The following is a 17,127-nucleotide window of genomic DNA, read 5'->3' on the forward strand; positions in this document are numbered from 1 at the left end:
TAATTGGAACTTGACTTCTACAGTGCAGCCCATTTTGAGGGATTAGAATTATGGTGCATTTTTTTTGTATCTTCTGTTTTCAAACTTCACAGAAATATTGCATTTGAGCAATCTTAAAAGCCTTCTCATTATTCTTAATGTCTTTTAAAAAACTGAAGGAGATCTGTCAGGTAAACCGATCTGGTGCTGGTAAATTATGCTTCACTGACACCAGAGGTGCCTGAATTGAGAAAGGAGGCTTTTCTTAACACTGCAGTCCAAAACCAGGAATGGATAATTATATCTGATCTTAAACAACTGGCTTACCTGAAATGCCTTAGAACCTTGGCTAAATTTTAAATTGAATCTATACAAGATTTAGCTTTTATCTACTTTTTGAGATGCTTCGGGGAGTTTGACAAAATCTTGAAAGTTTGTAATACTGTCATGTTATAATACGCCATGTATTTTTAGCAATATTGTTTCTGTATTTTTATTGATGCATTTCATTTAAAATGATAAAAATAATGCAAATCCTTGACATTTTTTTTTCTTCTCTCCCTCTTCTGTCCTCCTACTAGCTGATTCCAGAATTCTATGAAAATGATTCCAGTTTTCTAGTAAATAGTTTGAAGCTGGACCTAGGGAAAAGACAGGGAGGAAAGATGGTTGACAATGTAGAACTCCCCCCTTGGGCATCAGGTACTGGCACTCAGAATGCATTTACTAAACTCAGTAATACACTCAGTTTACTTTTATTGCTCTCAGACTCTTAGAATCTTTTTGTCCTTCCCCTCAGTTTTATTTTCCTCTTCCGTTCTATTTTCATTTATAAAATCTTATTATTATTTAGGTGCCACTATTGGGAGGAATAACATAAAGTGGCTATTAATGAATAAAGATCATATTCTTAAATCTTCATGTTCTGCGTGTATACATCAAATACTTTTTTCAAAATGTTCCTGAATAGCTGAAATAGTGCTATTTAATTCTAATAAATCTAGAGGGTTTCTCCTTGGAACGTCTGTGGGGGCGGGAGAGAGAGGAGAGTTCATCCACATTTAACAGTGGAAGATTTCTTCACAGATTAAACTTTTTCTTGTTAGATCCTGATGACTTTCTTCAGAAGAGCCAAAATGCCTTAGAAAGCCAGTATGTGTCAGAACATCTCCATGAATGGATTGACTTAGTATTTGGCTACAAACAGAAGGGAAGTGAAGCTATTGCGGCCCAGAATGGTAAATTATAAAATTCTCTAAAGAATCACTTTTTTGACATTGTAGATAAACTCTGGGAGGGAAAGTGTGACTAGCAAAGTTTCCTCCATGTCCCATATTCTGTTGAACATGCATGCCTGTGTTTGATTCTTTCAGTACTTGAGAAAATTGCCATTCCTTTTCCACTGGAAATAATGACTCATCTTCTAAACCTTACTCCCTTTTTTGTAATGTCTGTCTTCCCGGAATACAGTATATAAATGAGAAACGTTTGAGTTGGGTATTGTGTGTAGATGTTGCACTTAAAAACACAGTCAAGGGAGACTGCCAATATGTTTGTCTTTTTGCCCCTATCGTGGACTTCAGCAATGTGGCACTGAAATAGTCTCTTGTGTTGTTAAAATGGGCCAGTGGGATTCTGTAATCTGGCACACATGCCATATGTATTTCACATTTCTGCCCAGAAATTGCAGCATGAAACTTCAGTCAGAGGGAAGGGAAAGAATAAACAGATGGCTGGGCTTTTTCTTGTGTGCCGCTCAAGTGACAGTAACTTTTTGACTCACTTACGTCATTGTCCTTTACAAAAAAAAAAAATGTTTGTGATCTTTGTTTTGAAAGTCTTAATGCTCTGTCTTAGCTATAATTAGCCTGGAATATTAAGACATTGTAAACACTTAAAAGAAAAATAATACGTTCTTTTTTGAGTGACTGAAAGCTCTTTGCAGAATCAAAAGCAGTTCTTTCATCATGAAGTTCTCTGAATTAAACTACTGACAGTCAACTACATCAGAAATCTGATGTCTAGTTTAATTGTTTTTTTTTTAAATACATTTACTAATTTCTCACACAACATTTTGCCAAACCAAGTGGGTTTCAGAGGGAGGCAAAGGGGGGTAAAAGGGGAGGAATTAAACACCTTTATCTGTTCTAAGCATGTTCTTTTCCCCCACACATTCTTGAGTTTCCATTATAACCACCATCTAAGCCAAGTAGCCGTGTAGTCAATTCTCTCCTGTTTTGTTACGTAGCTTTAATTTAAGGTAGATGTATTTGAATGTGAAGCACATGTACCTTAGTTATACTAAGCTAAGTTTTCTGTGCCTGAATGATATTCAACGTTTATCTACCTGAAGAGCAAGAGATTGAGATCTGGAATCCATCCTAGACCTATTAGCAAGTTAGTCCTGCAGAGATCTAATGAGGAAACGATATTTGGGGGGTTTAATGATGAATTAAACCTAAATCACCAGGTCCCCTCAGCTTATCACTTAATCATGGTTTACAAAATTTGCGATGTCTTACAGATAGGTGATTGTTCCACTGTGAAGATAGACTCTTATAATGATGTAATAAGCTCACTGTTGTATATCCAGTTACTGAGGGTCTTTGAAATCATAGAAAATGTTGTGCTAGTGAAATGCAAAGAATCAGGAAAAGCAGTATCTGAATCTCTTTTCCTTTCTGGTCTAGCTCAAACTTTTCTATGTATCATATGGCTTGAAACAAACTATAACTTACAGTGGGTGTGAGGTGGGTGGAATTGCACAGATGTGTAGCACAGTTAAATATTCATGTAGTGTAAGTAGGTGTGTAAATTAAGGGAAATAAGCCATGTTTATGCACATTATGCAAATGGGTCTCTCTCCCTCTTCTTTCAGTGTTTCATCCATTAACTTATGAAGGTGGAGTTGATTTGAACAGGTAATTAAATGTTAATAAATTCTTTGGTAGAGGCATTTATTAAATTCCCACGTATCCCATCAAGTTCCATGTTAACAATACAAGTGCTCCCAACATTCTGTTTTGGAGTCCAGAAGACACTGTCCACCAATCTCAGCATTGTAACGTAGGTTGAAGTGAAGGATTAAGCTCTCAGATGTACGTCTTTGCAGTCTGAGACTTCAGTTACACTGATACAAATTCCTATATTTTCAGAATAGCATCTATGCAGTTACTGCTGTTGTTGTGCCTGCATGCAATTGTCCAGTTAACTGTGTAACAAGTCAGTTGTGTATGCCTTTACTGTGACTGTATGTTATAGCAGTAACTGCACACGTGTGCCTACGTTTTCAGAAACAATCTTTCTGTCTTAAAATATTTCATTAAATGCTTTGTTTTTCTTAAGTATTCTGGACCCCAATGAGAAAGTTGCTCTGCTGACACAAATCTTGGAGTTTGGACAGACACCAAAACAGTTGTTTACAACTCCTCATCCCCAGAGAATAATACCAAAGTTCAAAAGTTTGTCTCGAACATCCAGTCACAACATTTCCATAGCTGAATCTTCAGGTAAATGTATAAAATAATCATAATTATTCTTTGTATTTCTATCTGATAACATAACTTACTTGACCTTATTTTTGGGAGGGCTGTATCTTTTGTTTCAGAGGATCATATGTTATATAACTTGCTTGGCTGCTTTCCCTGTAATTCCTGGAGAAATTACTACAGGAACCAAGAGCTCTAACAGAAAACAGACTTTTGCCTGACAACTCTTTATTTTGTTTTAAACCATCAAGAACAGAAGCATTGTCTTGTTGAGCTCTGATCATTCAGGTTGCCCCTTAAAATTGTTTCCAGGGTTTAAATGAACATCAGACATCAATTCAGTCATCCAGATATACCTGCCTATAAATATTTGGTAAATCAATAACACCTGCAGCTAATATGCAAATTACAGCTCTCAGTTTTTCTATTCTATGTGATGTTGGCTTTAGCAAATATAAAGTGAATTCTGTGGTTTGTGAAGTACCAGATTAATTTGATAGCCACTGCTGTTAGTCTCTCCACACCATGTGCAAGCTCCACACAGTGTCTCATTAATGTATTTTAATCCCTTCCTGGTAGGATCACCTCTAGGGTGAGAGGGTAAGTCAGGTCCTGTGTCCACTTAATAACTTAGCCACTGCTGAAATGGCCAACGAGGGTGCCAGTTTAAGATGGTGGCTCTTGTGATGTGGACAGTCGTCCACTTAGAATTGGACTGAAACATCAGACCATTTATACACTTAAATCAGCATCTCTGCTTATGACTGTAGGGTAGCTAATGTAACTCTGATTTTTAAAAAAGGCTCCAAAGGTGATCCTGGCAGTTATAGGCCATTAAGTGTAACTTCAGGACCAGGCAAACTGGTTGAAACTTTAGTAATAAATAGAATTATCAGACACATAGAGAAACGCAATATGTTGGGGAAGAGTCAACGTGACTTTTGTGAAGGGAAATCATGCCTCAGCAATCTATTAGAATTCTCTGAAGGGATCAACAAACATGTGGACAAGTTGATACAGTTTACTTGAACTTTCAGGGAGCCTTTCATTAGGTCCCACTCCAAAGGTTCGTAAGCACTGATGGGTTAAGAGGGGAAGTCCTCTCATGGATCAGTAACTGCTTAAAAGATAGGAAACAAAAGGTAGGAATGAATGGTCAGTTTTCACAATGGAGAGAGGTAAATAGCAGGGTCCCCCAAGGATCTGTACCAGGACCAGTGTTGATCCGCATATTCATAAATGAGGGGTGAACAGTGAGGTGGGACTGAACAGTGAGATGGCAAAATTTGCAGACGATACAAAATTACACATGATAGTTAAGTCCAAAGCTGACTGCAAAGAGCTACAAAGGGTTCTCACAAAACTGGGTGACTGGGCAACGAAATGACTGACAAAATTCAGTGCATTCCACATTGGAAAAAGTAGACCCCAACTATGTATACAGATGATGAGATCTAAATTAGCTGTTACTGTTCAAAAAAGATCTTAGTGTCATTGTGGATGGTTCTCTGAAAACATGTGCTCAATGTGCAGCAGAAGTCAAGAAAGCTAACAGTGTTAGGAACCATTAGGAAAGGGTTAGATAATAAAATAGAAGATATGATAATGGGACTGTATACACCCCTGGTATGCCCACACCTTGAATACAGCATGTAGTTCTGGTCATCCCATCTGAAAAAGATACATTAGAATCGGAAAAGATTCAGAGAAGGTAGTGGAATTATTAATATTTATGCAGGGTATTACCCGGACACTAATTTAACCATAAATTCCTATATTAAATTCAAAGGTCAGATGATATTTATACAATTTCTCTGAACATTCCTGTAAAGCCTAAATAATAAACAATTTACTATGCCAAATGCAATAACAAAACATTTATAAGCATTTGCTCCAGATACTTACAAATGGGCTAAACCTAGGAGTGCTTAGACCCATATTGGTTGGCTCCAAAGTGGTCAGGCAGGTTTTAGCAATGAACCTTTTAAGAGTTTACTTTTTATACTATTTTACAAACAAATGATGTTATTGCCAATTACTGACTTCAGCGAAAAAGCAATTTGGGACAGTTCACCTTTATTTCCAGTCTTAATCCAGATAAGATTTACCACCTTCTTTTTCCCTAAGGTCTTTCCTTCCTATTTTCCCCTTCCTTCTTGCTGACCAAGTTATTCTTTTGCATCTGGGTTCACATAGGCCCAAGGTTTTTAGATAACACTGTTGTGTGGGGTGGTAAAGGCCATGTTGGTTCATTTAAGACAGATTCTGTTTGTCTTATTTAAAATATCCTGCAGTCACCCCTATCGGTAAGTGGCCTTCTTTTTAGAAATTTTCTCTTATTTCATTAGTTATTCTTTGACTAACTTGTTTATTCCTTCTGGCCTTTTCACTTATTATTTTCAAAGCTTTCCTTCTACTTGCTCGCCAGGGCTTTTCTTTACAATACACATTTCCTTAACCAAACTTAAGCTAACCCTAATTCTTTAATTTCATATTTATCCTACAGAAGGATGGTTGATGGTATGGAACAGCTTGTATATGAGGAGAGGTTAAAAAGACTGAGACTGTTCAGCCTAGGAAAGAGACAACTAACGGAGGATATGATAAAGGTCTATAAAATCATGAATGGTATGGAGAAAGTGAATAGGGAAGTGTTGTTTTCCCCTCCACATAACACAAGAACTAGGGTCACCCAATGAAATTAATAGGCAGCAGGTTTCAAACAAACAAAAGGAAGTACTTCTTCACACAACTCACAGTCAACCTGTGGAACTCATTGCCATGGGATGTTGTAAAGGCCAAAAGTGTAACTGGGTTCAAAAAAGAATTAGATAAGTTCATAGAGGATAGGTCCATCAGTCGCTATTAGCCAAGACGATCAGGGAAATTGTCCTGTTCTGTTCATTCCCTCTGAAGCAACTGGCAACTGTCAGAAGACAGGACACTGGAGCTAGATGGACCATTGGTCTGGCCTAGTATGGCCATTATGTTCTTATACACTATCAGTTGTCAGCCAGTAGATACGTGGTGACCGCCATCCTAGCATTATATCATCTTCCTCAATCCCCTCTTGGATGATCATTATCTTTCAAGTAAAGGAGTGACGATACAAGTTGCTGTTCTAAGTAGAATGTCTATGCTCACGTAGGATTCATTCTAAACCTATGTTGGATGGTTTGCCAAAAGAAGATTTAGAAATTTAAACATCTCTAAACCATGCTATAAATTCTCAGTGTTCTTATTGACTTGTTGACTTGGTGGTATTCTTGGTAGCAGTTGCCATATAGAGAGCTCACTTATTTTCTTTAAACCCCCATAACCTTTGAAAACAAAATTCATAATTTTAAACCTATAACTTTAGAGTATCTGACTCTTAAATACATGAACGTAAAAGTGGCACCCAGTTATAACAGAAGAACATATACTGTAACAAACATGCACTATGGAACAGCAAGCCTCCTGCTTTCTTCCCTCCATCCAAAATGCTTCTGTGTATACTACCAGGAATTCACTGCTGTCTAAAAACTTCTGGTCCAGTTAGGAATTAACCAGAAGATTTCATGTAATCCGTTAACAGCTTTGTATTTGTAAGAAATGAGGTTCTTGACTTGACTTTTCAAACAAGAAGTTTGAAAATAATTTAGTAGGCTTATCTCTGGCTAGTTATATTCTTGGACTTCTGTCAATATTGTGAAGGCAGCTAAACAATCTCTCATAAATTTTCTCTTCTCTATAATAGAATTGGAAATGCTAGAGATGCTGCAAATGTCTTTTTGTATCATTTAATGTGTTCATATTTGGTGTAGCTTCAGCTAACTTATTATCTGAAGTTTGTCTTTGAATTTTCAATTTGTGACTTTTAATTTTATGGTGGTATTTTATTTTAGTTTCTCCAAGTGAAGAATCTTTTGAAGATTTGACAGAAGAAAGTATAACGCTTGCATGGAACAACATTGCCAAACTGAAGTTAGATGAGCAACATAAAATTCATAAAGAGTAAGTCTTATACAACAGACCATTACATTACAATCTCAAAATCCAATAACCTCTTTTAGTTATTCTACTGGTTATTGGATCATGCATTGCTCTGGCTGAAATGTGTGAAGGAAAGCTTCTAGAAGGTGCATTCCTTCATGAGATTATCTGGTTGCTTGGTAATGCAAAATGAGTTGTATATTAAGAACTGGCCTGATATCTTAATCATCTTATTGGCCTCCCAGTAGAGGATAAATGATTTAAAAGGGTATGGGCCAATTTTGGCTTTTACCACCTTAGGCAGGTCCTTTCTGGTCAGGGTTGAAGCACACTGGCAGAATAATGTGGGGAACTTGCACTGCTGCTCCCAGTTCTTTGACAAGGTATATTTTGTTTATAGAATTGTGATGCACACTATAATAATCTTCTTAATTTGCTTGAGTATCTAGATTAACTCTTGTGAAGATCAAATACTGAATTCCAGATGTACAAAGGTCACTGCACAGCATGATTATTAGAATTAATACCCTTTGAATTCACTTGCAAACTTATTTGTGTTGAATAGGGAAATTACTGGAATAGCAGTTTCTTCCAATGGGTCTTCAGTTTTCACTACATCTCAAGGTGGGTATTCTGGTACATGTGTCTCCTTATAAGACTCTGTGATGCAAACATTGCATCACTGTGTTATAATGTCTTGCCTTAATGATGTTGCATGAACCATCAGTAATTCAGACCACTCAAAATGTACTTTCTCCTTTTTGGATGGGATTTGCAAAGGTGCTTAACAGTGGCCTAACTCTGTTCTTTAATTTATTGGAGTAACTTCACTGAAAACAGAGGTAGGCCAATACAGTTAGTTTGAAAATCCCACCCTTAATTTGTTCCTTTTGACTTTTTAAATAAAGTAGTCCATTGTTTGACCTGTAGAGATGCTTTAATGTCTTGTCGAATGCAAAAATCTTTTTGTCTGCACTATGGAGTCATCATCAGTGTGTACATTATGTGTCTGTTTCTTTCAAAAAGAAACAGTCTTAAAAATCTTCAACAATAGTCTAGTCTAGTGTGATGTGAAGGCTTATTATCTGAATAAGCTTGGGATGTTCACATTATCCAGGTCCTGCCTAACAAATGTTAATAAAACTGTATACCACGTTACAATGTGTATTCTGCCATGTATTTAACACACTTAAAACGCCTATAAAACCAATTTTAGGTCAGTTTTCATATACACAGTTGTCATGCTTGAAATCTTCCAGGTGCCAAGTAAGTGAGAAACTGACAATGCCTGCTAACTTCTTCTCCTTTCTAATGCATCTCTTGCCTGCTATTAGAACTAAATATTTGAATATTGAAACAGGAGCAAAAATTATTTGTCTGCAATACAGTTCTGTTCTGTCTTCATAATTACTTCCCTCATATTTGCATTAGATTCAACCTTGAAGATGTTTTCTAAAGACTCAAAATCGCTCCAAAGAAGTGTGTCGTTTTCAAACATGGTGAGTAGTTGTCATAATAAAAATGAAGTCGTTAAGAGAACAAATTGATAAATTTAACAGTAATAAGTCACCAGGACCAAGTGGTATCCATCCAAGAGTTCTGAAGGAACTTAAATGTGAAATTGCAGAACTACTAACTCTGGTATGTAGCCAATCATTTAAATCAGTTTCTGTACCAGATGACTGGATGATAGCTAATGTGATGCAAATTTTTAAAAAAGGCTCCAGAGGCGATCCCGGCAATTACAGGCCGGTAAACCCAACTTCAATACCAGGCAAATTGATTGAAACTATAGTAAAGAACAGAATTATCAGACTCATAGATGAGCACAATTTGTTGGGGAAGAGTCAACATGTTTTTTGTAAAGAGAAATCATGTCTCACCAATCTACTAGAATTCTTTGACGGGGTCAACAAACATATGGACAATGGTGATGCAGTAGATATAGTGTACTTAGATTTTCAGAAAGCCTTTGACAAGGTCCCTCACCAAAGGCTCTTAAGCAAAGTAAGCTGTCAAAGGATAAGAGGGGAAGGTCCTCTCCTGCATCAGTAACTGGTTAAAAGCGAGGAAACCAAGGATATGACTAAATGGTCAGTTTTCACAATGGAGAAATATAAATCGTGTGGTCCCACAGGGGTTTGTACTAGTTGTTCAACATATTCATAAATTATCTGGAAAAAGGGATAAACAGTGAGGTGGCAAAATTTGCAGATGATACAAACTACTCAAGATTGTCACGTCCAAAGCAGACTGCAAAGAGTTACATAGGGATCCAACAAAACTGGGTTCCTGGGCAACAAAATGGCAGATGAGATTCAGTGTTGATAAATGCAAAGTAATGCACCCTGGAAAACATAATCCCAACTATACGTATAAAATGATGGGTGTCTTAATTAGCTGTTACCACTCAAGAAAGAGATCTTGGAGTCATTGTAAATAATTCTCTGAAAGCATCCACTCAATGTGCAGTGGCAGTCAAAAAAAGCTAACAGAATGTTGGGAATCATTAGGAAAGGGATAGATAATAAGACAGAAAATATCATATTCCCTCTTTATAAATCCATGGTACACCCACATCTTGAATACTGGGTCAGATCAGAACACCCCATCTCAAAAAAGATGTATTGGAATTGGAAACGGTACAGAAAAGGGCAACAAAAATTATTAGGGCTATGGAACAGCTTCTATATGAGGAGAGAATAATAAGACTGGGATTTTTCAGCTTGGAAAAGAGACGACTAAGGGGGAGGGATATGATAGAGGTCTATAAAATCATGAATGGTATATAGAAAGTAAATAAGGACGTGTTATTTACTCCTCCTCATTATACAAGAACTAGGGGTCACCAAATGAAATTAATAGGCAGCAGATTTAAAAAGAATAAAAGGAAGTATTTCTTCACATAACACACAGCCAACCTGTGGAACTCTTTGCCAGAGGATGTTGCGAAGGCCAAGACTATAACAGGGTTCAAAAAAGAACTAGATAAGTTCATGGAGGATAGGTTCATCGGTGGCTATTAGCTAGGATAGGATGCAAAACCATGCTCTGAAATGTCCCTAGCCTCTTTTTGCCAGAAGCTGGGAATGGGCAACGGGATGGATCATTTGATGATTACCTGTTCTGTTCATTCCCTCTGAAGCACTTGGCATTAGCCACTGTAAGAAGACAGGATACTAGGCTAGATGGATTATTGGTCTGACCCAGTATGGCTGTTCTTAGGTTCTCACAAAGTGTTCCTGAAAGCTACCCACAGAAAGATGTCCCTCGTCAGCAGTATATCAATGAAATGCCAAGTTTGACTTTGTTTCCTTCCCTCTCTAGCCCCTCTACCTTCTGCATTCTCTCTTGCATGAGCAATGTACCAATGTGGGGTGAGGGTCTGTATTGTGCCTCTGAAGAAGCATAGCACAACTTGTGCCCTCCCAGTTTTGGGCTGCTCTGTAATGTAACTGAAATCATCTACATAAGCTTGTCACTGGCTGTGTATGTCCAGCAGTGCTGCCCAGTATCTCTGCAGCACTACATGCTCTCACATGCCCATGATATGTCCCCTATACCAGGACTTGTAAGGGAGTCCTTGGAAGGACATCTCTTGTCTGTCTTCCTCTGTTCTGTGCAGAGGGTTATCCCCCAGAGGGATCTCCTATAGAGCCTCTTTTTCCAGCTTCTACCATTTTAGTTAACATAAAGGGGCTGGAGCAGAAGTGACAATCTCACCTGTGGCATTGACTAGGCTGCTACGACTTCTGACTGTGACAGCTGTTTGCTTTTCATTAGTACTTTTTTCCTAATCCTTGGCCAAGGAGCCAGTTTCTTTCATCAATGGGACTTGTCTACACTGACGTTTTTCTTAGTCTAGTACAGGTGTTATACAGCAAAAATGGTGAAAGGTAGTAGAGACTTGCAGCTGGCCACTCTGCCACTGTGTTACCTTAACCCTGCTTAGAGCAGGTGTGGAACGCAAGGCAATACAAACACCAGCAACAGAACTACACGAATTCTCCCGCTGCCACAGAGGGAGTGTAACTGCAGCAGAATTAAAAAAACCAGCCAATGTAGACAAAAGCCTTAGCACCAGCAGAACTGTTCTCCCTAAACACAAATCAGACATAAAAAATGGTAACATCCATAAACCAGTTGGAGAGCACTTCAATCTCCCAGGACACTCTGTAGCTGACTTGAAAGTTGCCATACTTCTACAAAAAAAACAGACTTCAGCGAGAAACTGCAGAGCTGGAACTCATCTGCAAACTTGACACAATCAAACTGGGCCTAAATAGGGACTTGGAGTGGTTATCTCATTACAAGAAGTAATTGTCACTGTTCACACATACTCACTTCCTAATCAATGGTTGTGAATAGGCTTCAACTACTCTAACTGAATGGACTTTGCTTATACCTACCTTCCCCATTGTTGTTCCTTACCCTTATATATATACCTCCTATCTAATTTCTATTCCTTACATCTGACGAAGTGGGTTACTGCCCACGAAAGCTTATGCCTGCAGAAATTAAATTTGTTAGTCTTTAAAGTGCTACAGGACTCCCGTTGTTTTTGCTAAAATAGATAGATATTCTTAGCATGTTCAGGGTCCACAGAGTTGCTTTTTTACTTCTGCACCCATACTGCAGAGAGAATACCTTTCACGATCTAAAGAATATAATCTTTCATGCAACCCTTTTCATGAAAATATCATTCTCTGATTAGTAGTTAGCATGAAGTGGTCCTTTGGCAGTGTAAATATAGAACAAATGTTTCCATTTACTTTGGTGGCTTTAGGTTTGTTCAGTACTTGCTGTGTCTCAAGTTGACAGGGAAGTGCAAAATTGGAAAGCTTGCACATGCAAATATGATTAATCAGATGGATGAAGCAATGCACTATATTCTTAAAGCATGAGCTCTGAATTACTGTCAATTCCGTATCCTCTACAGCATGCTGAAATTAGACCTCTTATGAAAAGCTGGTAACTATTTTATGTTGACCATAGTAAATCCACCATCCTTTAAGCCAGTAAGAGTTAACTTCTGACATCAGTCTCAATTTTTTTTTGGAGAACATGAAATGCATAGAATGTGGCTATTGTTTGGTGTTTTTTCCAAAAATGTGCTAATGCACTTTAATTGTAGTCTATGCTATTTGATACCAAATTGAACATAGCTTTATTTTCCTTTTTGTTACAGGCTTTGTCATCTTGTTTAATCTTACCAGGAGATACCACTGTCATAAGTTCTTCCTGGGACAATCATATGTGTGTATTTACTTTCTGTGGATTATATTTAATCATACTAGTTTGTGGTAACTATGCTTTAAGAAACTTCTTTTGAGGACATGGAAGTAAGTCACTGCAAAGAAGCATTTACTCTTTTTCTACATTTTCAGCAGATATCTACCTGTTATTTAGAAAATATAGAAGCCAAATTATTTTAACTTACTTAAAAGCTTTAAAAATTTGCTCTATGAAGAAGTACTTTCATAACTAATGTTTTTTTTCCTGTTAGCTATTTTTATTCAATCGCATTTGGAAGACTGCAAGACACCCTAATGGGACATGACGATGCCATCAGCAAGGTCTGTTGGCATGATAATCGCTTGTATTCTGCATCTTGGGACTCCACTGTAAAGGTTTGTATGTCAGCCACTTTACTATTTATACTCATGGTTTGAATTAAGGGAGTGGAATACTCCAGAGGTCATGAGACTAGTTGTCCTGTTATTAACAAAGATTGCTGTGATTGTGCTTTATCTCCTTTATAATCACCCAGTGTTTTTCAACCTTTTTATATTTGTGGACCCTTAAAATTTTTTTCAAAAGGAGGTGTCTTTGGAAATCTTAGAAATAGTCTGCAAACCCCCAGGGTCCACAGACCATTGGCTGAAAACCACTGTAATAGCCTATGCCTTAAAGCCACTCAAAAGTTAAAGCTAGTGCACCACTTACACAGAATATCTTGCAATGACACCAGTGCTCTGTGATCTGCATTGACTATCTATTGGGTGAGGGATGGAAATTAAGGTGTTGGCTTTGCCCTGTGAAGCAATAACGAAATAAGATCTGCCTAACTAAAATATCACCTCTCCCTGTCCAATACTGCCATAGTTATAGTCAGAGACATCCCTTCCTCCCAAACACATTTGTTTTAAGATCGGGGCTGTTGGCATCCTCAGGTTGCCCCCCTCTCCCCCCCAACATTGAAATTCATCACTGTGCTTCAGGGCATTCTGTGAAGTCTGCCTGTTTGGTGGAATGAGGGGCAATAATGTTTTATCACGTTTTCTTGCTCAGTGGGTGGAGGATGCTTCTGTTTGGTTGAGTGGAACATGCTGCTGCTCCTAATTATTTTTAATTGTTATATAGACTAAGTTCTTCATGATTTGTCAAGAAATATTAGAACTTCTGAGAGGCTGGTTGAATGTTTAAGCCAAAACAAATAAAAGGAAAAATCATTCTGAATTTAGAGAAGAGGAGGAAGTTACTGAAACTGACTTCTGTACAGCTTTTAGTTAGCACAAACAACTTACCTTGCAATGAAAGAGCTAGGTAATAAAAAAAGCTAACAGGAAAAGTTGTCCTAATGTGTGCAAACTGCAATGTTGGTATTCTAGGTGTGGCACTGTGTTCCTGCAGAAGTCCAGGGCACTAAAAGACATCATTTTGAAATGCTTGCTGAGTTAGAACATGATGTTAGTGTGAGTATGGAAATGTGCACATTTATAACTTCTAATAAATCAAAGACTATAGTCTGGAGTTACATGATAATATCTAAGTCAAGCTTTCATTGCAAGAATGCCAAGACTAGGAGGGAATAGGATAGAATATGGGCAAAGTAAAAGCATTAACTCCAAATATTTTTTTTCTTTTCTTAAAATAATTGGTTAAAGTATCCACTTCTGGGGCGTGGGAAGGTTGTATACACAAATGGGTTTTCTTATTGTTGGTCTGGCAGTGCTTGCGGTGTGTGCAAAGGGTTCTTGGGCTCTTTCAGTAAATCAAAATAAACTTGTCTGAAGTATTTTCATGTTTATGCCTTCTGTATAAATACCAAATTTGCCTGTTTAGAGTTTTAAGATAAAAGTCTGACTTGTTTTCCATATTTTATACTTTGCTGTGACGTTATTAAAAACACCACAGTAAATATCTAAATACATTGTATGTGTTTAGAATAAACCTGGGCAAATACTAGGCTATAAATGTACACAAATTCTGTAACTACTGCAAAGTAGTTAGAACACTTGTATTACGTTAAATTTCTTAAACCTCTCCGTGGATTTATTTATAGATCACAAGAAGGCAACAGTGCCTGGTAAAATTTACCAACAGCATCCAAGGATATAAAAAACAGATGGGTTGGGCAAAAGTTCAGGCTAGTGGTTTTCTAGACTTGCTTGCTATGGTTAAGTATTTCATTAACTAAGATCAGAAATACAGGTTATTGATCAGTCATCTTACCTTAAATAAGGTCTTAAATGTCAATTCAAACTTTTGATTCTGCAAGGAAAAAGAATACTTATAAATCTGCTTAAGACTCCACTTATGTCATATCTCCCCTCCCTTTTCTGCTCACATACAGTTAGGCAATGGCTAGGTGAGGATTTTATCTTATTTTTAAAAAGTCAGAATTTTATATAAAAATATATAATCAACAGATATAATAAAATTGGATACTTATGGAATATGGGCTTGCTTTGTGAACACTTAAAAGTCTATTAAGAATGCTCACATGAGAGATGAATTTAAGGAGTAATGTGGTACTTTAATTGTCTAGGTAAATACTATCAATCTAAATGCTGCAAATGCAATGCTGGTGTCCGGAACCAAAGAAGGCACCATTAGTATTTGGGATGTTTCTACTGCCACTGTGTTGCACCAACTTGCATGTCATTCAGGGACTGTGTATGATGCTGCTTTTAGTCCTGGTACGTTGTGTTTAAATCTCTTTTAATATGCAGATGTTGAGAGAGATGAGAATTGCTAGCGGAATCTCAGTCATTGATTAACTCTATTGTACATTGATATCTGAATTTTTAACATAATTGTAGACTTTAGATCATCAGTTAGTCACACAAATCTCCACTCTCCAGATCTTATCAGTGCTTTGCAGTACCATGCTTGGTGTTAGAACACTGTTTTCAGGGCTAGTTATAAATTGCTTCAATTTTTTTGCTTGAAGATTTACTTACCACCTCATCTGAGACATAACTGGAGTAACTGCTTTTAATTGAAGCATGCTGTTTTCTGACATACGTAACTAATGTGCAATATTAGTCAGAATTCCTTGCTTTGACCAGTGGAAATATTAAGTATAAATTATTATGTGTGTTTAATACATTTAATTTTTTATAGACAGCAGACATCTGCTCAGCACAGGAGAAGATGGCTGTTTTAAAGTAATAGATGTGCAAACTGGAATGCTCATCTCTTCTATGGCCTCAGAGCAGCCACAAAGGTAATGCTGAGAGAAAGCTCTGTCTGAAACCCAACCCCTTCTAGCTACAGTTGATTTATGGATGATTGATAGAATTATATCTCTGAATATAGTGGGGGCAGGAAGTCGACATCTGTGTTTGCATCAAATGCCCAAAGAGAGTGAAAATGACACAAAATATTAAAAACTTCTTCTAAGGTATACCTCCTCTAGGAGAAATGGGAGTTTTTAGCAAGAGATGCATGTATCAACAGATCAAAGTGCAAAGGCGGGGATTCTGTGTGCATTGTCTATTGTGGCCAAAGTTTCCCAAGTTGGATGCTAAAACTAGGCACTTAAATAAATGGTCTGCCTTTCAGACGTGCTAAGCAGCTGTCGTTTTCACTGAAATTAGTGAGAGCTGATACTGAAAATTGCTACAGTTAGTAGATGCAATTTTGTGCGTAGTTCAGCAGCGTAAAACATCTTGGATTCAAAACATGTTAGTGTGTCATATACCAAGAACTGTTTGCCTTGTTATCTTACACTGAAGAAAATATCATTTTTTTACTTGAAGGCCCCTCTTTCCCACCTCTCTGGACTCGGACTGATATACTGGTTCAGAATATAGAGCAATATGATATGTGGTTCAAAGATCAACAGCCAGTTTTCTTTATTTTTAAAACTTTCCCCTTCCCTTGCACCTAATTCTCATTGCTTAATTCATAGAGCAGCATTGGCCTTAGTACTAGGTAGAATAGCTTTTATGCATAGGTGAGGACTAAACTAACAGATACAAGAGTCTTAAATAAACAGTGCCACTTCTTAACTCAAATGGCATAAATAATTATTGAATTATTTTTCAGATGTTTCAAATGGGATGGACATACTGTCTTATCCGGAAGCCAGTCTGGTGAATTATTGGTTTGGGACCTTCTTACAGGAAAAGTTATTGAAAGAATCAAAGGACATACAGGTTTGTAGAGTACTGTGTAATCTTCTAGGGCCAGATCCACAAAGGGACTTCGGTGCCTATAACCCAATTTTAGGGGCCTAAATCCTATAACTAGGCTGCGTTGCAATCCACAAAACCCCAACTGTGGTGCCGCCTACTCCTGTGGTGCCTGAACTCATTCAAGCCCCTAAATTTCTTCTGTAAAGGATCCCTCAGCACCTATGTTTCTTCCTCTGCGCATGCAAACTGCTGCCTCACTATAGTCATCCAACACCTATTTCCTGTCTAGACCACAGCACCATCCACAAATCAGCACGTCG

General features: G+C 37.5%; 1 protein-coding gene across 1 annotated transcript in view; it reads left to right on the forward strand.

Moving 5' to 3' along the window:
- Positions 1-17,127, forward strand: part of NSMAF (neutral sphingomyelinase activation associated factor) — a 54,160-nt gene that overhangs the window by 34,390 nt on the left and 2,643 nt on the right. Inside the window, exons 18-30 of the mRNA XM_067553729.1 lie at positions 561-681; positions 1,086-1,217; positions 2,858-2,900; positions 3,325-3,488; positions 7,355-7,463; positions 8,008-8,066; positions 8,874-8,941; positions 12,631-12,698; positions 12,949-13,072; positions 14,054-14,137; positions 15,214-15,364; positions 15,792-15,894; positions 16,719-16,828. Coding sequence (XP_067409830.1) covers positions 561-681; positions 1,086-1,217; positions 2,858-2,900; positions 3,325-3,488; positions 7,355-7,463; positions 8,008-8,066; positions 8,874-8,941; positions 12,631-12,698; positions 12,949-13,072; positions 14,054-14,137; positions 15,214-15,364; positions 15,792-15,894; positions 16,719-16,828 — 1,336 coding nt within the window. The remainder of the gene's footprint in view (positions 1-560; positions 682-1,085; positions 1,218-2,857; positions 2,901-3,324; positions 3,489-7,354; positions 7,464-8,007; positions 8,067-8,873; positions 8,942-12,630; positions 12,699-12,948; positions 13,073-14,053; positions 14,138-15,213; positions 15,365-15,791; positions 15,895-16,718; positions 16,829-17,127) is intronic.

This window comes from Emydura macquarii, unplaced genomic scaffold (assembly GCF_026122565.2).
Source record: "Emydura macquarii macquarii isolate MOO-44397 ecotype Brisbane River unplaced genomic scaffold, CSIRO-AGI_Emac_v2 contig_1477, whole genome shotgun sequence".
NCBI lineage: Eukaryota > Metazoa > Chordata > Testudines > Chelidae > Emydura > Emydura macquarii.